The 18605-nt window shown below is 49.3% G+C and overlaps 1 protein-coding gene across 1 annotated transcript in view; it reads left to right on the top strand.

Annotated features, from left to right (window-relative positions):
- The window catches only part of AOPEP (aminopeptidase O (putative)), a 274924-nt gene that overhangs the window by 188442 nt on the left and 67877 nt on the right, over positions 1–18605 (top strand). The window contains exon 12 of the mRNA XM_058657305.1: positions 18289–18351. Within this exon, the coding sequence (XP_058513288.1) occupies positions 18289–18351 (63 nt within the window). The remainder of the gene's footprint in view (positions 1–18288; positions 18352–18605) is intronic.

Here is an 18605-nt window from a genome sequence, read left to right as displayed (position 1 = left end):
CCTTCTTATGTGTCCTCACATGGTCCTTCTCCTGCGTACATGCAATACATCTCTGCCTTCATCTCCTTTTTGATATCTTAATAAAGATTTATTCCTATTTGAAAGAGTAGCAGGAAGAGAAAGGGAGACATGCAGAGGAAGAGTGGTCTTCCACCCACTGGTTCACTGTCCAGCTGGACACAAAGGCTACGGCTGGGCCTGGCCGAAGCCAGGAGCTGGGAGCTTCTTCTGGGTCTCCTACCTGGGTCGCAGGAGCCCAAGCACTCAGGCCCCCTTGCGCTGATTATCTTCGGGAATGCTAGCAGGGAGCTGAATCTGAAATGGGGCAATCAGGCCACAAACTGGCGCCCATATGGGAATACTTCATTGTCCTGAAAGCCCTAGCTCCCAAACAGTCCTAGTCAAAGGTACTAGAGTTTGGGATTTTAGCAGACTTTGGTGAGACACAGTGCAGTCCGCGCCAACTCTTTTTTCCAATGCTTTGCTGCCTCGTTCCACAACGTTAGTGAGTCCCTTCAAAATGACTAATGAAAAACCACTCAAGCCAATCTCACTATTTTTGGAGTCTCGATGGATGAATATACAATGCGCGTACTTCTCACTGCCAAATAGTGGCATCTGGTCTCTGAAACATGAAGATGGTATCAGCGAGAAATGAGTGTCTGTGCTCCCAGAGGGTAGAAGGCCTTTGCTGGGGCCAGGTGTTACTAGGGGGGTCTGATGTGACACCGTCCACACCTGTGGAGCTCTTTGCATTGCAAGACGTCACGGTGAAATCGGAAAGTGTCATCGGCCCACAATCGAAAGCTCCTTGTGCTTCCTTCTCTTCTCTCCCTTTCATGTCCCGATTTCCAGCAAGAATCTGAATCTCCAACTCTGAATGAATGCGGAAGCATTTAGCAATGGTTCCTCTCCCTTGCCAATGCCCTTTGTGACTGAGTCAGAGCTTGGAGCTTCTGCAGCTAGAATTATCAGGCGGGCAGACCAGATGGATGAGGCTTGCCAGAGGAAGCTTCTTCCAAGATCTGAGATGGGACCTGCGAGCCCAGTGCCGTTCTCCACACTCCTGGGAATATAGTTCCTGCCTCTGTTCCATGTGAGGCGAGGCCGTGCTGATCCAGATACGAAACACCTCATCTTCACGATGCACAAAGATGCCTTAGGAAAAACAGGGACACAAACGATTGAAGAAGAAAATGACAAGTGGTGACAAGCAAACTTTTATTGATTTATTTATTTTAAAGATTTATTGGAAAGGTAGAGTTACAGAAAGAGAGGGAAAGAGACCTTCTACCTGCTGGTTCATTCCCCCAAATGACTACAACCACCAGAGCAGGGCTGATCTGTAGCTAAGAGCTTCCTCTAAGTCTGCCACATGAATGCAAGGTCCTAAGGCTTTGGGCCTTCCCCTGGCTGCAACAGAGGTTCAGTTGACACTGGAAGCAGTTCTTGAAGGACAGATACAATTCAGAAATTGGGAGGACATCTGGGGCACAGGGAGCAGCATAATCATATTTCTTGGTTATAACTGGGTGTGCGTGTTTAGCACCAGATCAAGTCAAATCCCAGCAGTTGGGGGCTGACTAAATGCTGGATTCTAATGGTGGTTAAGGTGCAGCGGACAGGGTTGAAGACAGGGGGTTGTGGTACAGTGGTTTAAGCCATTGATATTGGGATCCCCTGTAGGTATGCCGGTTGAGGTCTTGGCTGTTCCGCTTAATAATCCACTTGCTGATAGTGTACCTGGGGAAGCAGTGGGAAATGGCCCTGCCATCCCCGTGAGTGTCCTGGCTCCTGGCACCTGGTCCAGCCCAGCAGTCATGGCCATTTGGGTCATGGTTGGATCATCTCTCCCTGTCACTCTGCTTTTCTTTGTTGTTGGATTTTTTTAAGATTTTTTTTTTTTAATTGGAAGGTCAGATATACAGAGAAGATCTTCAGTGCAATGATTCACTCCTCAGGTGGCTGCAATGGCCAGAGCTGAGCTCATCTGAAGCCAGGAGCCAGGAACTCTTCCAGGTCTCCCACGTGGGTACAGAGTCCAAAGGCTTTAGGCCGTCCTCAACTGCTTTCCCAGGCCCCAGTCAGGGAGCTGGATGGGAAGTGGGGCTGCCGGGATACAAACCTGTGCCCATATGGGATCCCAGTGCATGCAAGGTGAGAACTTCAGCCACTAGGCCACATCTGGCCCACTCTGCTTTTCAAATGTAATAGATACTTTTTTTAAAGTGCTGTGGAAAGCGCCCTCGTCCCAGCCCCATGTAGGCAGTTTTCCTGGCAGAAGCAGTGGGGGAAAGCCGTGCCCAGATCACCTGACTCTCACTCTCAGCTATCTGTGTTGCCCCAGCTCCTGCCCTGGCTGGACCAGGCTGATCTGCCCCCTGGACAACAAGGGATGACTACATCTGTAAATATTGGTGAAATCCACCAGGTGAGAATGTTTTGGTCTCGATTTGGAGTAGCAGTTATTCAGCTGTCACTTTTCCTTCTTAGGAGCAGGTTGACTGTGACTGGTTTTACACTGAGTGCATGCTGGGCAAGGGGTGGATCAGTAAGGGGGTTGTACGGGGACTTGAATGTGATGCCAGAGTTCCCACTAGATTCGGGAGCCACCACACTTGGTTGTTTTTCAAGAACATCACTAGGTAGACCAGCAGCCCTGTTGGAGAGACACCCCCCCCACACATACACACACACATACACACAAGGGGAGTGGCCAAGTTTTCCTCCTCCATACAGAGGCGAGGAGTGGAATAAAAGGAACAGTTAAACTGATTTGGGTGTAGTTTTTTACTTTGAACTTACATGTCCAGAAGCTGTTCATTTGCATGGTTGCTTTTTAAAAACCAGATATTGCTGCCTTCGGGGAGTTCATCTGAAGCCACGCGAAGCAAGAACTAATTAATGTGATGCAGAGGAAGTAGCCACATCCTGTTAATGAAGGGGCAGGACACAGGCATTGTTGACTGGGTGGGGTGAGGGGACCTAGGCCCAGTCCTTCAAGGGCCCTCTGAGTCCTGGCTTTAAAGTGAGCACAGAGGTATGTGAAGGTGGCTTTCCCACTTGAGATAAAGAGCATCTGAGAACTCCTTCCTTTGGGCAAAAAAAAACAAACAAAAAAAAAAAAAAAAACAAAACAAACCTAGACTGACGCAGATGGATGGAGACATATTCTGGGTATGGCACTGCAGAGAAAAGTGTAATAACTGCTTGGTGGACTTAGCAGAAATCCATCTTGCCTTTTGAACCAGAAGGAAGAGGAGTCAAAACCATGAGCTTTGAAAAGACTCTTTGGCCCAGCCCGGTTGATGGAGACGATTGTCAGAGGAAACAGTGGGTTGTTGGAGATAAGCCTGGGTTCTTGCAAGAAGTATAGCTCTTGAAGTCTGGGCTTAAAGGGAAACTCCCGAGGAGCCCTGGTGGTCAGCATCTCCAGCAGCTGTAGGGCTGGCACTGGCTGATACGCTCTGTAGTTACGTCATGCTCCGGAATGCATCCCAGAAAAACAGGCTTTGTTATTAAAGCACAGTCTGAACTCCTGGGACTTGTCGCTGTCATACTCTTCCTGAGTGAGCCCACCTATTTGTTGTCCGGCGTACTCCTTCCAGCCTGATGCCATGTACTGTTGATCAAGCAAGGGGCATTGCCCAGAACCGAAATGGGCACTTTCCCTGCTCAGAAGGGAGCCCATATTGTGGGAGCAGCAAGCACAAAGAAGACCTCTGCCCCCGTGGTGTGACCTTGTTGAGGTTGCCGTGTGCAGCAGGAACACCACGTCTGTCAACAAACAACATGCTTGGAACCAAGCAGTAGATTCTGTTGATGAATGACAGCTCGCTGAGGAAGGGAGCCAGTGTGACCTTCCTCTGGGGGGGAAGGGGCGCTTGGTGAGCCCCGTTTGCAGAACTCAACCCTGTGTGCATGTCGAGCTGCTATGGGCATTGCAGCCTTGGAGAGATTTGCCTAAAGAGAGGCTATTGCAGCCCTCACCCTGAGCAGACCCATTTAATAGGATCTCATTGTAATGGACTTTCATGTACTCCAGAGAGAGAGTGAAGAGCAGGGTCAGCTCAGTGCATTAGGACACAGCTATCAGTATTCAAACGTAAGCCTCAAGGCAATGGAAAAACATGAGATTCTTCTTGAAGAAGGCCTGCCTTCATTTCCTTCCTTCCTTCCTCCCTCCCTCCTTCCGTCCCCCCACGTTCTCTCTCTCTTTTTTATGAAGTCAAGACAGGCTCGGATAGTCAACTTCATCAGAAACAAATCTTTTGTTTGATGGTTTGAATTACACTCTTCCTTATCCCTGCAAAGTGAAGCTCTAGAAAGGCAGCTTGGTGAGTCGCACATGGTGGGCGCATACTGCCGTGTGGTCCTGTTGGCTGTCTGACACAGCACAGCATCCCTGCACAGCCCGAGGTTGAAACCCAAGCAGCTCCCTCTGCAGGCCTCCACAAGGCTGCTGATGCCAGAGCCTCCTCCTGGACCGGGAGGGGACCTCAAGGAGACGACCAACTGGTAGACCACAGCCTTTTCCCTTCTCTTCCGTGGAGAGCCTTTGTGTGGGACTGAATGGGGGCGTATTGAATATCTGCGTGGTATACTGTCTCTTAGGTGTGGCTTCTATCACTTCATTGTTGAATATCAGTCAGCGACTTTCCACTGTGAGGTAGAGTCACAGCCTAGGTGCCAGGCTTAGAACCAAGAATTATGTATGTACAGTAGAGAGTCCTGAGCTGGGATGCTTTTGGATGTAATTGATGATTGCTCTTCTAAGATTCCTGCATGGGTTCCAAACCTGGACCCCACTCTCCAGGGCTTATCAGCAGCACATGTCCATGTGTCACAGTTACATGTATCTCCATCCCAGTAGATAGCCCAGAACGGCAGCTCTGTGTATCTCAACCTCATATTTGGCGTAGGAAAGACTTGTGTTTTATTCCATCATCGAGGTGTTGTTGTTGTTACTGTTGTTGTTGTGAGTGTATGTGGACGTTATTCTAGCTTTTTGCCTTTGGAAAGATACAGCCATTGGTCCTCTGAGATGGGAACTCAATTGGATGATAAATACCAGAGCACGAAAACAAGCAAGCAAACGGCCAGACAGTGTCTTTATGGAGTGTTCTAAATCATATAAGGGCTGTTTCCCATCTTGCTTAATTGGCTTCCACTAAGCAAACTCCCAAGTAGATTCCCTGGCTTTTGCTCTCTGGCATTGTCCCCTGTGCTGGCTCCAAGCAGGGAGAGCATCTGAGAGCACAGCCAGGTGGCTGCCAGCCAGCAAGTGCATCGCAGGTCAAGGGAATGGTCAGCGATTGTCCAACTGCCCAGATGCGAATGTGCGTTGAAAGTAGGGCGGTGTTCCTATCCTACTCCCTCTGCGTGGCGCTGGTCTGTGGACTCAATTGGAAGTGCACTGGTGTCACCCAGCAGGAGACCCCGTCCATTGAGTTCAGTCCTCTGCCCGAGGCCTTCATGTACTCAGTCTTGCCTCCTATCCTGTCTGCTTCTGACTGCCACCATCACACCCCGTGAGCAGACTCCAAACAACTGGATGTGCAAAATGCTAGGCAACATGACTTTGAGGTTAATGAATGAAAGTGGGGCCCCAGGAGGCTGGTCAGTGGTGGGATGTTTCCAAAGAGCACTGGTCACAGGAAAGTTGGGCTCAGCAAGATCAGCTGTATGGTGAGGAAGGCCACTTAGTGCAAGAAATGCAGTGTTGCTGTCAGCTCTTGCTGTTGCCTAGCTACATGCTCTCCATGAGCTACTTACCTTCTCGGAGACCTCATAGCATCCTTGGGGAGGCAGGGAACCTGGTCCCAGGTGAAGGGCAGAGCATCCAGGAGCCTTCTGTGCCAGAAGACCTAGACACCAGCTCTTTGCTGACTCTGTAAGCAGAGAAAAATTGGGGTTGGCTTTCTTTTATATTTTTTATTATTTTAAATTTTTATTGGAAAGTCACATATACAGAGAGGAAGGGCTTCCATCTGGTGATTCACTCCACAAGCGGCTACAATGGTCAGAGTTGCACCAATCCAAAGCCAGGAGCCTGGAGCCTTCTCTGGGTCTCCCATGCAGGTGCCGGGTCCCAAGGCTTTGGACCATCCTTGACTACTTTCCCAGACCACAAGCTGGGAGCTGGATGGGAAGCAGGGCCACAGGAGCTAAAACTGTTGCACAAATGGGATCCCAACACATGTAAGGCGAGGGCTTCAGCCTCTAGGCTACCACACTGGGCCTGGGTTTGGCTGTCTTTTTTTTTTTTTAAAGATTTTATTATTATTGGAAAGCCGAATATACAGAGAGGAGGAGAGACAGAGAGGAAGATCTTCCATCCGATGTTTCACTCCCCAAGTGAGCCGCAATGGGCCGGTACGTGCCAATCCGATGCCGGGAACCAGGAACCTCTTCCAGGTCTCCCACACAGGTGCAGGGTCCCAAAGCTTTGGGCCGTCCTCAACTGCTTTCCCAGGCCACAAGCAGGGAGCTGGATGGGAAGTGGAGCTGCCGGGATTAGAACCGGCGCTCATATGGGATCCCGGGGCTTTCAAGGTGAGGACTTTAGCCGCTAGGCCACGCCGCCGGGCCCTTGGCTGTCTTAATACCTTCCTTTCCATCTGTTGGAGTCCGCTGCATTGCTCCCAGATTTACAGCTTGTCCTTGGATTGGACTAGCAGTGGAGGAGTTTTTATATGCTTTGTCCTGCCTGGTGTCTCACACATTTGCCCTATCAAGAAATCCTGTTTATTTTGTTTTCCCTCCCAGGGGTAGCTTGCTATTTGAGAGAGGATTCTCGGGGTGGAAGTTAAGTAAGCAATCAATCTGTTCAAGCATTTATGCTGCCTGCTCACTTGAAGAGTCATTTGCTTCTAACTCAAGTCAGTGCCTCATAGATTTTGATGTGTTTGATAAAATCTTTGTGAAATGCCTCCGTATTGATATGCAGGCAGATCAATAATCAGTCTTACCTCGGACAGTGGCAGCTGTGATTTCTAAGATACATTCTGAGACATAAAAAAGAATCTTTTCATGTAAATGTAGGCCTTATTTTTAAATTCTCATTTTATTATTGGAAGAGTATTATTTTATTATCTGATTTGAGACCCTTGCCTCCAGAACCTTGTTGAGAATGTTAAGTGAGTGCCAGATTGGAAGAAGACAGTGACCTTGGGACCTAATGCTCTAAGAAGCACCTCATTTTTAAAATGGTGCTTTATATTTAAGTCATTAGAGTATTTGCTGTTTATATTTTTTAAAAAGGCAACAAAAACAGAACCAGTATTGAAATGTGTATAAGAAATCACTACAGTAATTGTTGCATATTTTATAGCAAAATGTTGCAGTGTTCCTTAAATTGAGAAAGGAGAATTGTGGACCTATTTGGGGTTGAAATGATCAAACCCAGATGGTTTCCTAAAATGATATTTTTGGTACATTTATATGTCTGTTACAAAGTGTGCTACATGCTAAAAATATTTTCCTTTGTGGGCCAAGGGAAATTTCAACCCACATTGAGAGACACATATATCAGATGGTTTTCCTTAAGTGCGTTAACGGGCACCCTGGTTGTTATTAGCCCTGACTTTACAATATGACATTATTTATGCCAAAAAGCTTCACAATTCAATTTCTTCTTTAATTTCAGCAACTTTATCGGCATGAAAATGCATGGAAGGGAGGCCAAAGTCAATACATCAGAATTGGGACCAGGACCCCTGGGGGCAGCAAGTGATAATGGGATTCGGCTGGAGATAACTTCTCCATCCCTGGAGTCTGGTTCCTGGTAGGAGGAAGTCTCCCCCTTCCCCCACATCAGCTATCTGGTCCTTTCTCCCCCCCCCCAAATGCTTCATCTCCTTTTCCTCTCTTCCTTTTTCCTCAACTGTGCTTGCAGTAACTTTTCATATTCTGTTCCACCAAGAAAAGATGAACACTTCTCTACTTTTTAAAATTGCATCCATCTGAGAGGCAGAGAGACCAAGAAGGGGAACGAGAAAGCAGTTGAGATTAAGAACCTGTCCCTCAAATGTCCATAGTGGCTGGGGTCCGGGCCGGACCGAAACTGAGAGGCAGGAATCAAACCAGGCCTCCCGTGTGGAAGGATGGAACTCAGTTACTTGAGCAAGAAGCTGGAGTTAAGAGTTAGAGCCTAGGACTGTGTACTGTGACGATGTGAGCATCTTTGCTGTCGAGCTAAACACCCACTCTACATTTCTCTGTAAGACTTCCTGTTGATTGTATTTATCACAAAGTCAGTTTCCTCAGAATTCCCAGAAGTCTGTCGGTCTCAAAATTGATTTCTTAGTCACTGTCACGTACCTAGGTGTTGCACAAATGCATCAAGACACTCTAAATGAGCAAATACGAGAATATATAGATTTTCTAATTCTCTGTAGAGTTATATTTTTTTAATGTCAATCATCTCCACCCCCAGAACACTGAGGTACCTAGTTTTACATACTAGAGTATCCAGAATTAAAAAACAAAACAAAAGACTAATTTCTTTATGCTTTGCAGCTATTTGCTTTAGACACAACAACCTTAAGAAAGACATGAATATTGTACCCATTTCATACATAAAGAGACAAAAAATGTAATCCAGCTAATCTATAAACCCACATTTTTCAATGTATGTAGCTATTGTTAGCATTCGTGATGTTTCTAGATCTAACACCTGCTCACGCTAGCACCTTACAGGACAGTTTCAGAATAGCGAATATCCATGAATGACATTCCTGTCACATTCCAGTAAACCAGCTTATTGTTTTGAGTGAGACAGGATGAGGGGGGGCAGAAGTGGCACCATCTCTTCAGAAGCAAGCAGAGTAAAAGGGGATGTGTTTCCTCACGCCCTTCGATTTGTCACAGGAAGGGACAAGTTCTTGAGCGTGGTGGCTCCAATGTGCCTTGGACCTGCAGGCTCCATCCAGGGCCATCCAGTCCATGTGATTGTCATTAGGTCAGGCCTTTTCTCATGATGTCACAGCTCTGACAGCTCTGTCCCTCGGAGACCTTTTATCATTGATTGAGGTTCAAACCCCAGGCTGGGTTAGGGAAGAAGAAAGAGAATCAGCCTGGAGTGATTGACTGTGGCTCCTGCCTTCAGTCTTTGTTCTGCTAAGCTCATCCCAGCTTAGTTCCAATCTGTCCACCCCGAGAGGCGGTGTAAACCTCCCATCCAGCTCCTCCATGGCAAAGCATGCTCAGGTCCAGGTTCTCAGCTGCGTGTTTCCCACGCTGCCTCAGCTTCGTGCCGGAGGATAGCACCGAGGGATAGCAGCTCCACTTTCACGGTGGAAGGTTAGCCAGCACAAGTCCCAGTGACCTTGAACCACACAGAACACAGCAGTGAGAATGAGAAACACCCACAGAGAAGGCAGGGCAAAAACCAACCATAAAACAATACTCAGATGTGACCAGAAGGTCGTTAGGTTTAATACATCCAACCATTCCTAATATTAATATGAATATAAATTCAATGGATGGGTCCTTAAATCCCACCTGTTAGGATTCTTAAATCCCACCTATTAGGAGGTGTTTATGATAAGTCTAATAAAGCTCTAATGTCCTTGGCGGTTCTTTTCCACCTTTCATACTGGTGAGCACAAAAAGCCGTCCTGGACAGAGTGGCTGGGTTCACCCCTGGTGGAAAGAGGTTGCGTCTGGTATCTGGAGATCAATGAGACTGTGCTGCTTGGCTGATCAGCACTGGATCAGGCTCACATTCCCCAGTTCCCACCCTTTCACGTACACACGTGGGGATGGAAACGATGCCAAGAGACAGGGAGGACAAGTCCTTTTTCTTTTCTACTGTTAGGAGAGAGAGATGTGAGCTCAGGCTTTCCTAATATGGACACAGCTGGACCAGGGACGCGTTGAACGTTGATTTAATCCACTGCTGGAGGAAACATCCTATGAAGAGGAAAGCTTAGCAGCCAATTAATTCTAGCCTTCCCTGTTGTTTTCCTGGAACACCTCCGTGTATGGAGCTAAATGTTTGGTGACCAAACACTCTGGAAAGTGGCTTTCTCACACGTATTATTTATATTTGGGGGGCAGTCACCCCACCCCGAAAACGCAGCAGGTTTTATTTTCCTTGTTCTCTGTGCGTGTGCTTGCACACATGCGTTGTACCTTGTAATAGCAGCAGGATGATGTAGGCCTGTTCCTCTTGTTTGTACATTGTACTTCATTAGACTTCTTTTGCAGACCAGATAATAGACAACCAGTCTGCTTGCCAAGGTTTTTTAAAAATAGACAAGCCAGTCGTCTCCCCACACACCCCGTCCTCCAAAAGCCCTCGGCGTGTCCGGGTACAGGCGTAATCGGATGCTACACCCACTCCGTCACCAGAAATAACAAGGAGGTGCCTAGACACGGGTGGCTTTGCTTTTCAAGCTAGTGAAACGGCAACACGCAATACTGCTTGTGTTTTTTTAATCAATCAGTAACCAATACCTTTTATAAGGCAAAGCACCAGGGGAGTCTTCCTACAGCATCAACCTACGCGAGCCCTTTCTAAATCAGGAAGCCCATTCAAGTAGGAAGAACGCAAGGCCTCCAGGAAGTCAGCATGGACCTGAACAGCCCCCCTTTGCACACAGCAAAAGGGCTTTTCCGTGGGCACAGGGTGTCCCCTGATTCCAGCCTCCAAGCCCTCCAAGTGCCCAGTGTTTGTTTCAAGGTAATGAGGTGGCAGCCAGTCATCATAATTAGGCTGCTGTCTGCAAGCCGTGAGTTGAGGTAACCCCTTCATGCCTGCAACACCACAGGCCAGCAGCACAGTCCTTCTCCCCTAACACAAGTCTCTTCTCTTTTCGCTCAGGATTTAGAAGATTATGAACAATAATCATAGAGGAAGAAAGAAAAAAAAGCCCCACATGCCCCAAATATCAAATACCTGTTCACTCATGCCTCCCTTCTAATAGTGTTTCCAGCTGTTGCACCTTTTTTTTAGCTTTGTGTGTACGTGTGTGTGTGCGTGCGCGCATGCACACATGCTTAACTCACCTTGCCCCCAACCTTTATCCCTACATGTAAGCTATATTGGTACCTGGGCTGGCCCTCTAGCCCACCCTGTCCAGCCAAGGACTCACTATAATGGCACAGTGCTTGTGGCTTGTCCTCTTGTGTTTCTAGCTTTGAAATGTAAATGCCTTCTAAACATGTAGGATTTCTTCCTAGTAGCCTGTTAGCAATGGGACATCATTAAAATGATCTAGGCTGATGGTTCTGGGTTGTTGGCTGCACGCTGGGATCCCCCAGGAAGGCTTTAAAAACAGCTGCTGGCTGGCTCCCCTGCTCAGCGATGTGACCCTGAGTGACCTGGGGGTTTGGATCTGTTACCCACCCCCACCCCCACTCCCTATGGTTCTGTTAATGCATCAGGAATGGGAACTGCTCGTATAAAGCCCCTTTCTTCTGATGTAATTTTGTTCTTTAAGGTCACAAGGCAGGAATGCCAAGTTAAGATGTGCAGGTGTCAGGGAGTGGGTGGTGTACCAGCATTCATCTTTCAGGATATCTCTTTCAGCAGGGCTTGTGTGGTATGGGATGATATTGTTTCCATGGGCTGTGTGTGCATCTGGGGTTGATCCGCTCCACAGCCTAAGCCCGCTACTGTGAACCAGTCATGCTAGGGGTCCCTGAGCTCTTGCACTGCCGCAGATACCACGCTAACATTTCCAACCAGGAGCTTTAAGAGCTTAGCAATGCCAAGTCCTCACGGTGATGCCGTTGCTGGAGCCTCCACTTCCCAGTCCTTTGGATGGGAAGGTACAAGCAGAAGAGGCACGCCTGTCCAAGGCCCTTCCTGTTCTCCAGGCCCAGTGCCAACGCGCCACAGTCTCTGTCGACATGGGTGGCACTTCAACCCACTTCCGTCCGTTCACCTGCTCGTGGAAGCTGTGTGGCTTCTAGAACCTGATATAGAGCCAGCTGCTTCCCATCGCAAGCACATCCCATACGTCCCGTGAGCTTCCCAACTCCATAGGAAAAAGAGGCTTAAGAGAGGCTCCACAGCCACTGACCGGGACTCCACCTGCTCCTGCGCTCCGCGTGCTGTGCAGGATGGCTGCCCTGCTCGCCTGTGGATGGAGTGTCCCCCTCATCTTTGTGCTCACGAAGTCTAATAATGCTGTCAGCATTCTAAGACTGCGGAATAACCTACCTACATGTCGCCATGTACATTCTCCCTGCAAGATAGGGCCCTCGCTTTGATATCGCTTGGGTCACATTTTTATGATAGGTCTGTGTGATGTTTATACATCACCATGTCTGTTTTGGGGGCTTTATTTAAAAAATTGTTAAAGAAATAATCGCTTTCTTTTTTAAAAAGAAATTTTAATTAGAAAGGCAGATTTACAGAGCAAAGGAGAGAGAGGGTTCGCTCCCTAATGGCTGCAATGACAGAAGCTGAGCTGAGCTGATCCAAAGCCAGGAGCCTCTTCTGGGTCTCCCACGCAGGTACAGGGTCCCAAGGCTTTGTGTCACGTCCTGCTGCTTTCCCGGGCCACAACAGGGAGCTGGATGGGAAGTGGAGCTGCCGGGATTAGAACCGGTGCCCATATGGGATGCCAGTTGCAGGCAGGGGGTTAGCCGGTTGAGCCATTGCACTAGCCTCAGTTTTATTGTTACTATTATTATTTTTTTAAATCATTCTCTTACCTGACTTTCATAAGCAGGATACAATCCTATAGGCTTCACTCCTACACTTTTAGTAGAGAGAAATATTCAATTTTTCTAAACTCTGCTTCTGTTTTGCAAAGAGAAAAAGGAAAATTAACAAAATAAAAAGCCAACCCAGCATACTTTATTGAATCTTTATCCACAATGAAGTAAAGGTAGCTTCTAGAGCTGATAAACCTAGCATGATAGGCATAAAAGCCAGAAAATGAAGCAAGGGGCCAGTGTTGTGATACAGCCAGTTAATCTGCCATTCACAATGCTGGCATCCCATATCAGAGTCCTAGCTCCTGGGCTTTCGATCCAACTCCCTGCTGACACCCCTGGGAAGGCAGCGGACGATGGCCCAGTTGCTTAGACCCCTGCCACCCACATAAAGGAGACCCACATGGCGCCTGGCTTCAGTGTGGCTCAACCCTGGCATCTGGGGAGTGAACCAGAAGACAGAAGATCTTTTCATGTGCCTCTGTGTGTGGGTGTGTGTGTGTATGAGACAGACAGACAGACAAACTCTGGCTTCAAACAAATTGATTTTAAGAAGAGAAAGGCAAAAGGAAACATAGAAAAATGAAGTGAGAGCTGGAGTTCAGTGCACGTACAGTGAGGATGTTTCCACTCCTGGCTGAGACAGAGCCACAGAGCTTCCCAGAGCAGGAGGAAGGGGCGGACGGCAATGTTCCACGAGGTTCAAGACAAAGCCTGCAGCCTTGGTCCAGCTGCTCCTGATGTTGCTGGCCAGCGATGTTTTCCCCTGTGGGTCCTCGCAGAAAATGACTCTCTAATGTAATCAACAGCCCTCTCTAACCCATCTTTCCGGTAAACACCGTGATAGACTTTATGGGAGCTGTTTCTGATAATGTACCTCAATAAAGGTTGATGGCTGCTTCCCAGGACCCTAATGCGATAAGAGGAGTTACAGAGTTACCCTCAGGCAGATGAAGTCCAGGGCCAGCTTAACCGGGGGTGGTCTGGCTTAATCCAAGAATGGACTTAATAGTAGCCAGGCCAGGCACGCAGGGCGGGCATCAGCAGGTTTTGTGTGCCTCTTGAGAACTGAGGGGTGCGTTTTTTTCCTAGAGACTCAGGAGCGCCAGCAGCCTGCATCGGTTAGAACCGTGCCGCAGTCAGACTCTCTGAAAGATTTCTGTAGCAACTGCGAGGAGAGGGCTCTGGGTCCCAAGAGGCAGGAGTCCCGTTAGCCATTAGCCGGTTCAGTGCAGGGCCGCCGGCTCCCGCAATCAGCTGCCCCAAGCGCAGGATTGATTGCTTGTTTCTGGAAAGTTCTATGTTGGATCAGGAATATCCACTAAGAGGTTCTCCTCCCTTGCCCCCCTCCCACTGTGGGGCGGGGCCAAAACCCTCTTCAGAAAGAAACTAGCCATCCGTTCTCTAACAGAGACAAAATGCACAAGAAAACACACCATGTATGATGTTCCTAAAACCAGCTAAGAAAGACAGACAACAGAAAAAAAATAATAAAGGTGTAAACATTTGCAAACTTTGCTTACAATGCTTAATCGTTCTTGCAGGTGATTCTGACTTTAAAATATTTCCAGAACCAGTGTGCTCCCCCCCACCGCCCCCCTTTATAATTCACCCTGAATATATGTTGGCAATAAGGCCCTTCTAAAAGTGGCGGAAGCTTCTGGAAACCTCTACTTTGTTCGGAATTCAAAGGCCTTTTTGACTTCTTTACAAGTGGATGGTTTTCTCTCCGCAGCTGCCGAGCCCAGGGGAGTGTAATTTGCCTTGTGAGGCTGTTGGGGGATAATGAAAGGGCTCCTCCTGTTTGCCCTCTGGGCTTCCAAGTGGACTGGGGAAGAACATTCCTCTGCTTCTACCGCATTCATGTGCATGCGGACCGGGGGTGGGTGGGGGGAATGCTAGGAAATGGGGGTCCTCACCCCTTATCCAACTGGAAAAGGCTTTCTCCCTTCGAAGTGATCTCCGGCCCCTGGGTTAAGTGACACTTTTATTTTCAGGGGGGTGGCTGGTCTCCTAAGCCTCTGAAGAAACTGTCTTCAGCTACCATAAACTGCTTTGACAAGATCTCTTAGGACGGCTTCCTTTCAAAACCTGCGTCTCTACCAGATGAGGCACTTTAAGAGTTAGGATTCAAATAGAAAACATCTGTCTTTAAAGTGAGCTTTAAGGTGCTTTCACCACATCCTCAAACGCTATTAGAATCCCTGCCCCTGACTATAGAACTCCAAGCTTTGAAAAAGTGGTTGCTTTCCCGTCAGCTCCACGGCCTACGCTGGTGGATGTCTGGGCCTCGAAGAAACACATGGAGGTGGACGACAGGCTCGATGTTTAGTTCCCTGAGAATAATGTGTGTTAGTATTTTCTCCAGTATCATACAAGATGTGCGTCTTCTGCAACAAAATTGAGCTGCTAGCACCATTTTGTAAGACAGGCTAGGAGATGAATTAATATTTGAGGGATTTCAGAAACGTTTCTCGCTTATGTTTCTTTTTAAAGTCATTTTAGAACTATCCTAGAATGTCATTGATGTGTCCTGTTTTCTTTGTTTACAAAATGCAATCCTCTATGCTCTTGATACATTAAGGGATGATAGTAGCAAAACAGGAGTTACTTAGAACAATCTCGTTCTTAAAAGCCCTCCCCTACTTGAAATTTCCTGTCGCGTTGATTATCTTTCTGTATCGTACCTTGCACCTTAACGTATTTACTGAGCATCTACTAAATGTCAAGGCAGTGTTTTTGGTAATTGGACAGAAATCTAGAACCAAAGATGTTTTTCTTCCTGGGCAGACAGATGTACAATGCATTAACCTTAAAAATCTGTAACTATGTAACACAGAAAAAGTGAGCGCCATAGCCAACCACAGACTCCTATCCATGAGCCAACCAAGAGCCTCCTATCCATGCTGCTTCCTGAAGTGCAATGGGTGTTCCCTCCTAATGCAAGACAGAGTGGGGGGACGGTGTATGTATTGTTTGGGCAGGGAGGGGAGTTATGGGAACACTGTGTTTTTTCCACTTTTCTGTAAAAACTGCTCCAAAAGGTGATAAAGCCTCATTACAAAAGACACAGTTAGAATGCATATGTAAGACACAAGAAAACGGATGCTATGAGAAGTGGTCTGATTTGATTTGGACTGGGGATGGTGGGTGGGGAATGAGGAAAGAACTTTTTAGAAAGGTGTCCCCTAAGCCCAGCAAGATGGGGAAAAGGAATCTTGTGGCCCGGCAAAGAAGAGAAAGACAGGTGCCCCCAGCACTGCCCAGCGCTTGGTGTGGGATCACCTTCCGAAAGTCTAGCCTGGACCCTCTGCGGCAGGAGGAACACCAAGAGGGACACACAGGACGAGGCAGACCACAGCCCGTGGCCGTCCACTCAGCACGGTGTCCCAGAAATGCAGAGTGACAGCAGTGAGCCACTGCCTTTGTCCAGGTGATGCCCCAAAGCTCCTGGTTTCCCACCAGCTGCCCGCCAGTACGGACCGAGGCTGCGTCAGCGGCCGCCAGACAGGATGGCCAAGTCTCGGTTTCCAAGATGGTCCCAGGGGCTTAGCAGGCTTTAAAGAATTACGATCCACCCTGAGCTCGTATGCTATTGAGACTACACAACCCGGCAGACGCACTAAAGGTGGGGGGAGGAGAAGGAGGAAAGCTTCCAGTAACTGTAGCAACATGTTTTCCTGCAAGCCTACCTAAGATTTAATTAACAATAGTTAACTGCTGCGGCTGGATGTTTGGAATTAATGTCGACTTTCCTGTCTTCCAAAAGAGTCTGTTGAGAACTTCTTGGGTTGTCTACAAAGAGTACCCTGAAGGAAGGTTTCCTTTTTTTTTTTCTTAAGCTGGATGCTGTTGAGTTTATCAGTACTGAACAGGGTTCATACCAGAGTCCCTAGGGGTGGTGAACACCACGCGATGGGGGGAAAATCTGGTGACTCTGAATCTGTTATTTGTAGCATGGAAGCTTGAACAGCTCAAAGTTCTCCTTCCGTTTAAAAAATGGAGGCAGCCTTGTTACATTACGCATTTCCACTGGCAGTTGTTCACCTGCCCGTATGTGTGTGCCATCAGCATTTTCAAAAGTAATAACTATTCCTGTGTGTTGCCCTAACAGTAGAAAACTTGTAGACAAGCAGTGGTGCAATACATAGAATCGGCAAGGAGGCTGCAAAAATCTGTAGTAAAATGAACCTGCACTTAGCTGCACTTTGCGAATTCTAACAGCAAACGGTTAACCTAGCTATTTGGTGTTCCCCTCTTAAGTTAGATCTTCTGTGTGTTCCTGCAAGCGCAAACACTCCGGTAACAAATCCCCACGTTTGAGCAGACCTGTTATTTGTCTTGGGAGATAAGGCGTGCGCGTGTTTGCCCTCGCTATAATTTTCAGCGGCGGAGTTATATGGAGCGCAGGGCTACAATAAAGTTTTCCACTCTGACGTCTCCATTAAGAAGCTTCTCTATTGTGTAAAAACGCTCCACGGGACGAAGTTGCTGCTATTTAAAGTAGCGAGTTTGATCTTGGCTTTGATCTGAACCTTTTGATCTTGAAAGAAAGATGGAACAGCCATAAAGAGAAGGCAGGACAGATTCCTGAAAGAAACGCCTTAAACTCGAAGGAATGGTCAGGACCGCCGGCCCTCACCCGCAGCCTCGGTTCTCTGACTCGGAGTTCCCTGGTCTCTGGGGTTGTGGGAGGAGAGGTGATGGGAGGATTTGGGGTACCGCACCCTCCCGCCGACTAACTGGACACTTTCTTCTTGGTTGTTCTGGTCGCCTGCAGGCAGTGGTCGGAGCATGGTGGCCGCTGCCCGAACAGCGTGACGGTGGTGGTGGAATGGGGGGCTGGGTTTGGTGCGCTCCTGGCCTGTCCCCGGGGTGGTCACCTCCCACCTTCGTGGAATCCGAAGTCTCCCCCACCACCCCCGTCCGCCCCACCGCCGAAATCTACTTAATGGGAGAGTGCTAGCACGCCGAAGTTCCTTGCCCTGTGGCCGCCCAAGCCACCCGGGCCATTGAACTTTCCGACCTGTACAGCGCGTTCAGATTGGCCACGGGGGCTGGGGATGGAGGTTAGAGAGGGCGCTTCGTAGGCACAGCCCTCCCCGCCACCCAGAGACCCTTCCTTGGGTACGCGGGGGTGACCGGGCGCGCGGTCTGTGTGTTTGGGGTGGGGAATAAGACATGTGCGTCGGAGGAGGGGGGGGTTCTTCACGCGTGGGAAGGAGCCGGGAAGACGTTAGCAGAGAGAACAATAAAAACAGCCCGAGCCGGGGCGGGGGCAGCCGGAGGGGTGGGCGCACTATACCTTTAAGGCAGGCCCCGCCCCCGGCCCTATGCCCGCCCGCCGCCCGCGCCGCCCCGTCCCCCGCAGTCCGCGCAGCGTCCTAGGTGTTGCGGGCCCCGGAGCGCACGCCGCTCTCCCCCGTGGGGCTGACCGTGCGCGAGGGTTCGTGGGCTCCGGTGCCGCCGCCTCCGCCCTCACCTAGGCGGGCGAGGTACAGGGCCGAACGCACGGACTTGATGGATGTCGGGTGGAGGTGTGGGGAGAGGTAGGGGAAGGGAGGCTGAGGTTGCACCGGGGATAAACTTGATTCGTTCGTTCTCCTCCTCCCGCAGCCGCTGCAGAGGGAGCTTCAGGCCGGGGAGGAATGCGGGCTGGTGCTGCAAGTGGGCGCCGAGGTGAGTACGGGCTGCGCCGCCACGGGCAGCGGCAGCGGGGGAGGTGGCCCTGGTGGGAGGCTCGGGGCCCTGGAGCGGGGTCGGGGTGCACCCAGGGCGAAGGTCAGTTCCCGCCCCCGCCCCCCAGCTCACCATGAGAGGTACCCGTGGCTTCCCCAGGTGCACCCGGGCGAGCTGCCCCTTCCCCTCCCGCCCGCAGCTGCGCGTCGGGAGGCGGGAGGACGCGCGGCTCTCGCAGGGACCGGCCGCGCGGT

The sequence above is a fragment of the Ochotona princeps genome, chromosome 31 (genome assembly GCF_030435755.1).
Source record: "Ochotona princeps isolate mOchPri1 chromosome 31, mOchPri1.hap1, whole genome shotgun sequence".
Lineage (NCBI taxonomy): Eukaryota > Metazoa > Chordata > Mammalia > Lagomorpha > Ochotonidae > Ochotona > Ochotona princeps.
This window is presented reverse-complemented; position numbering and strand designations above follow the sequence as displayed.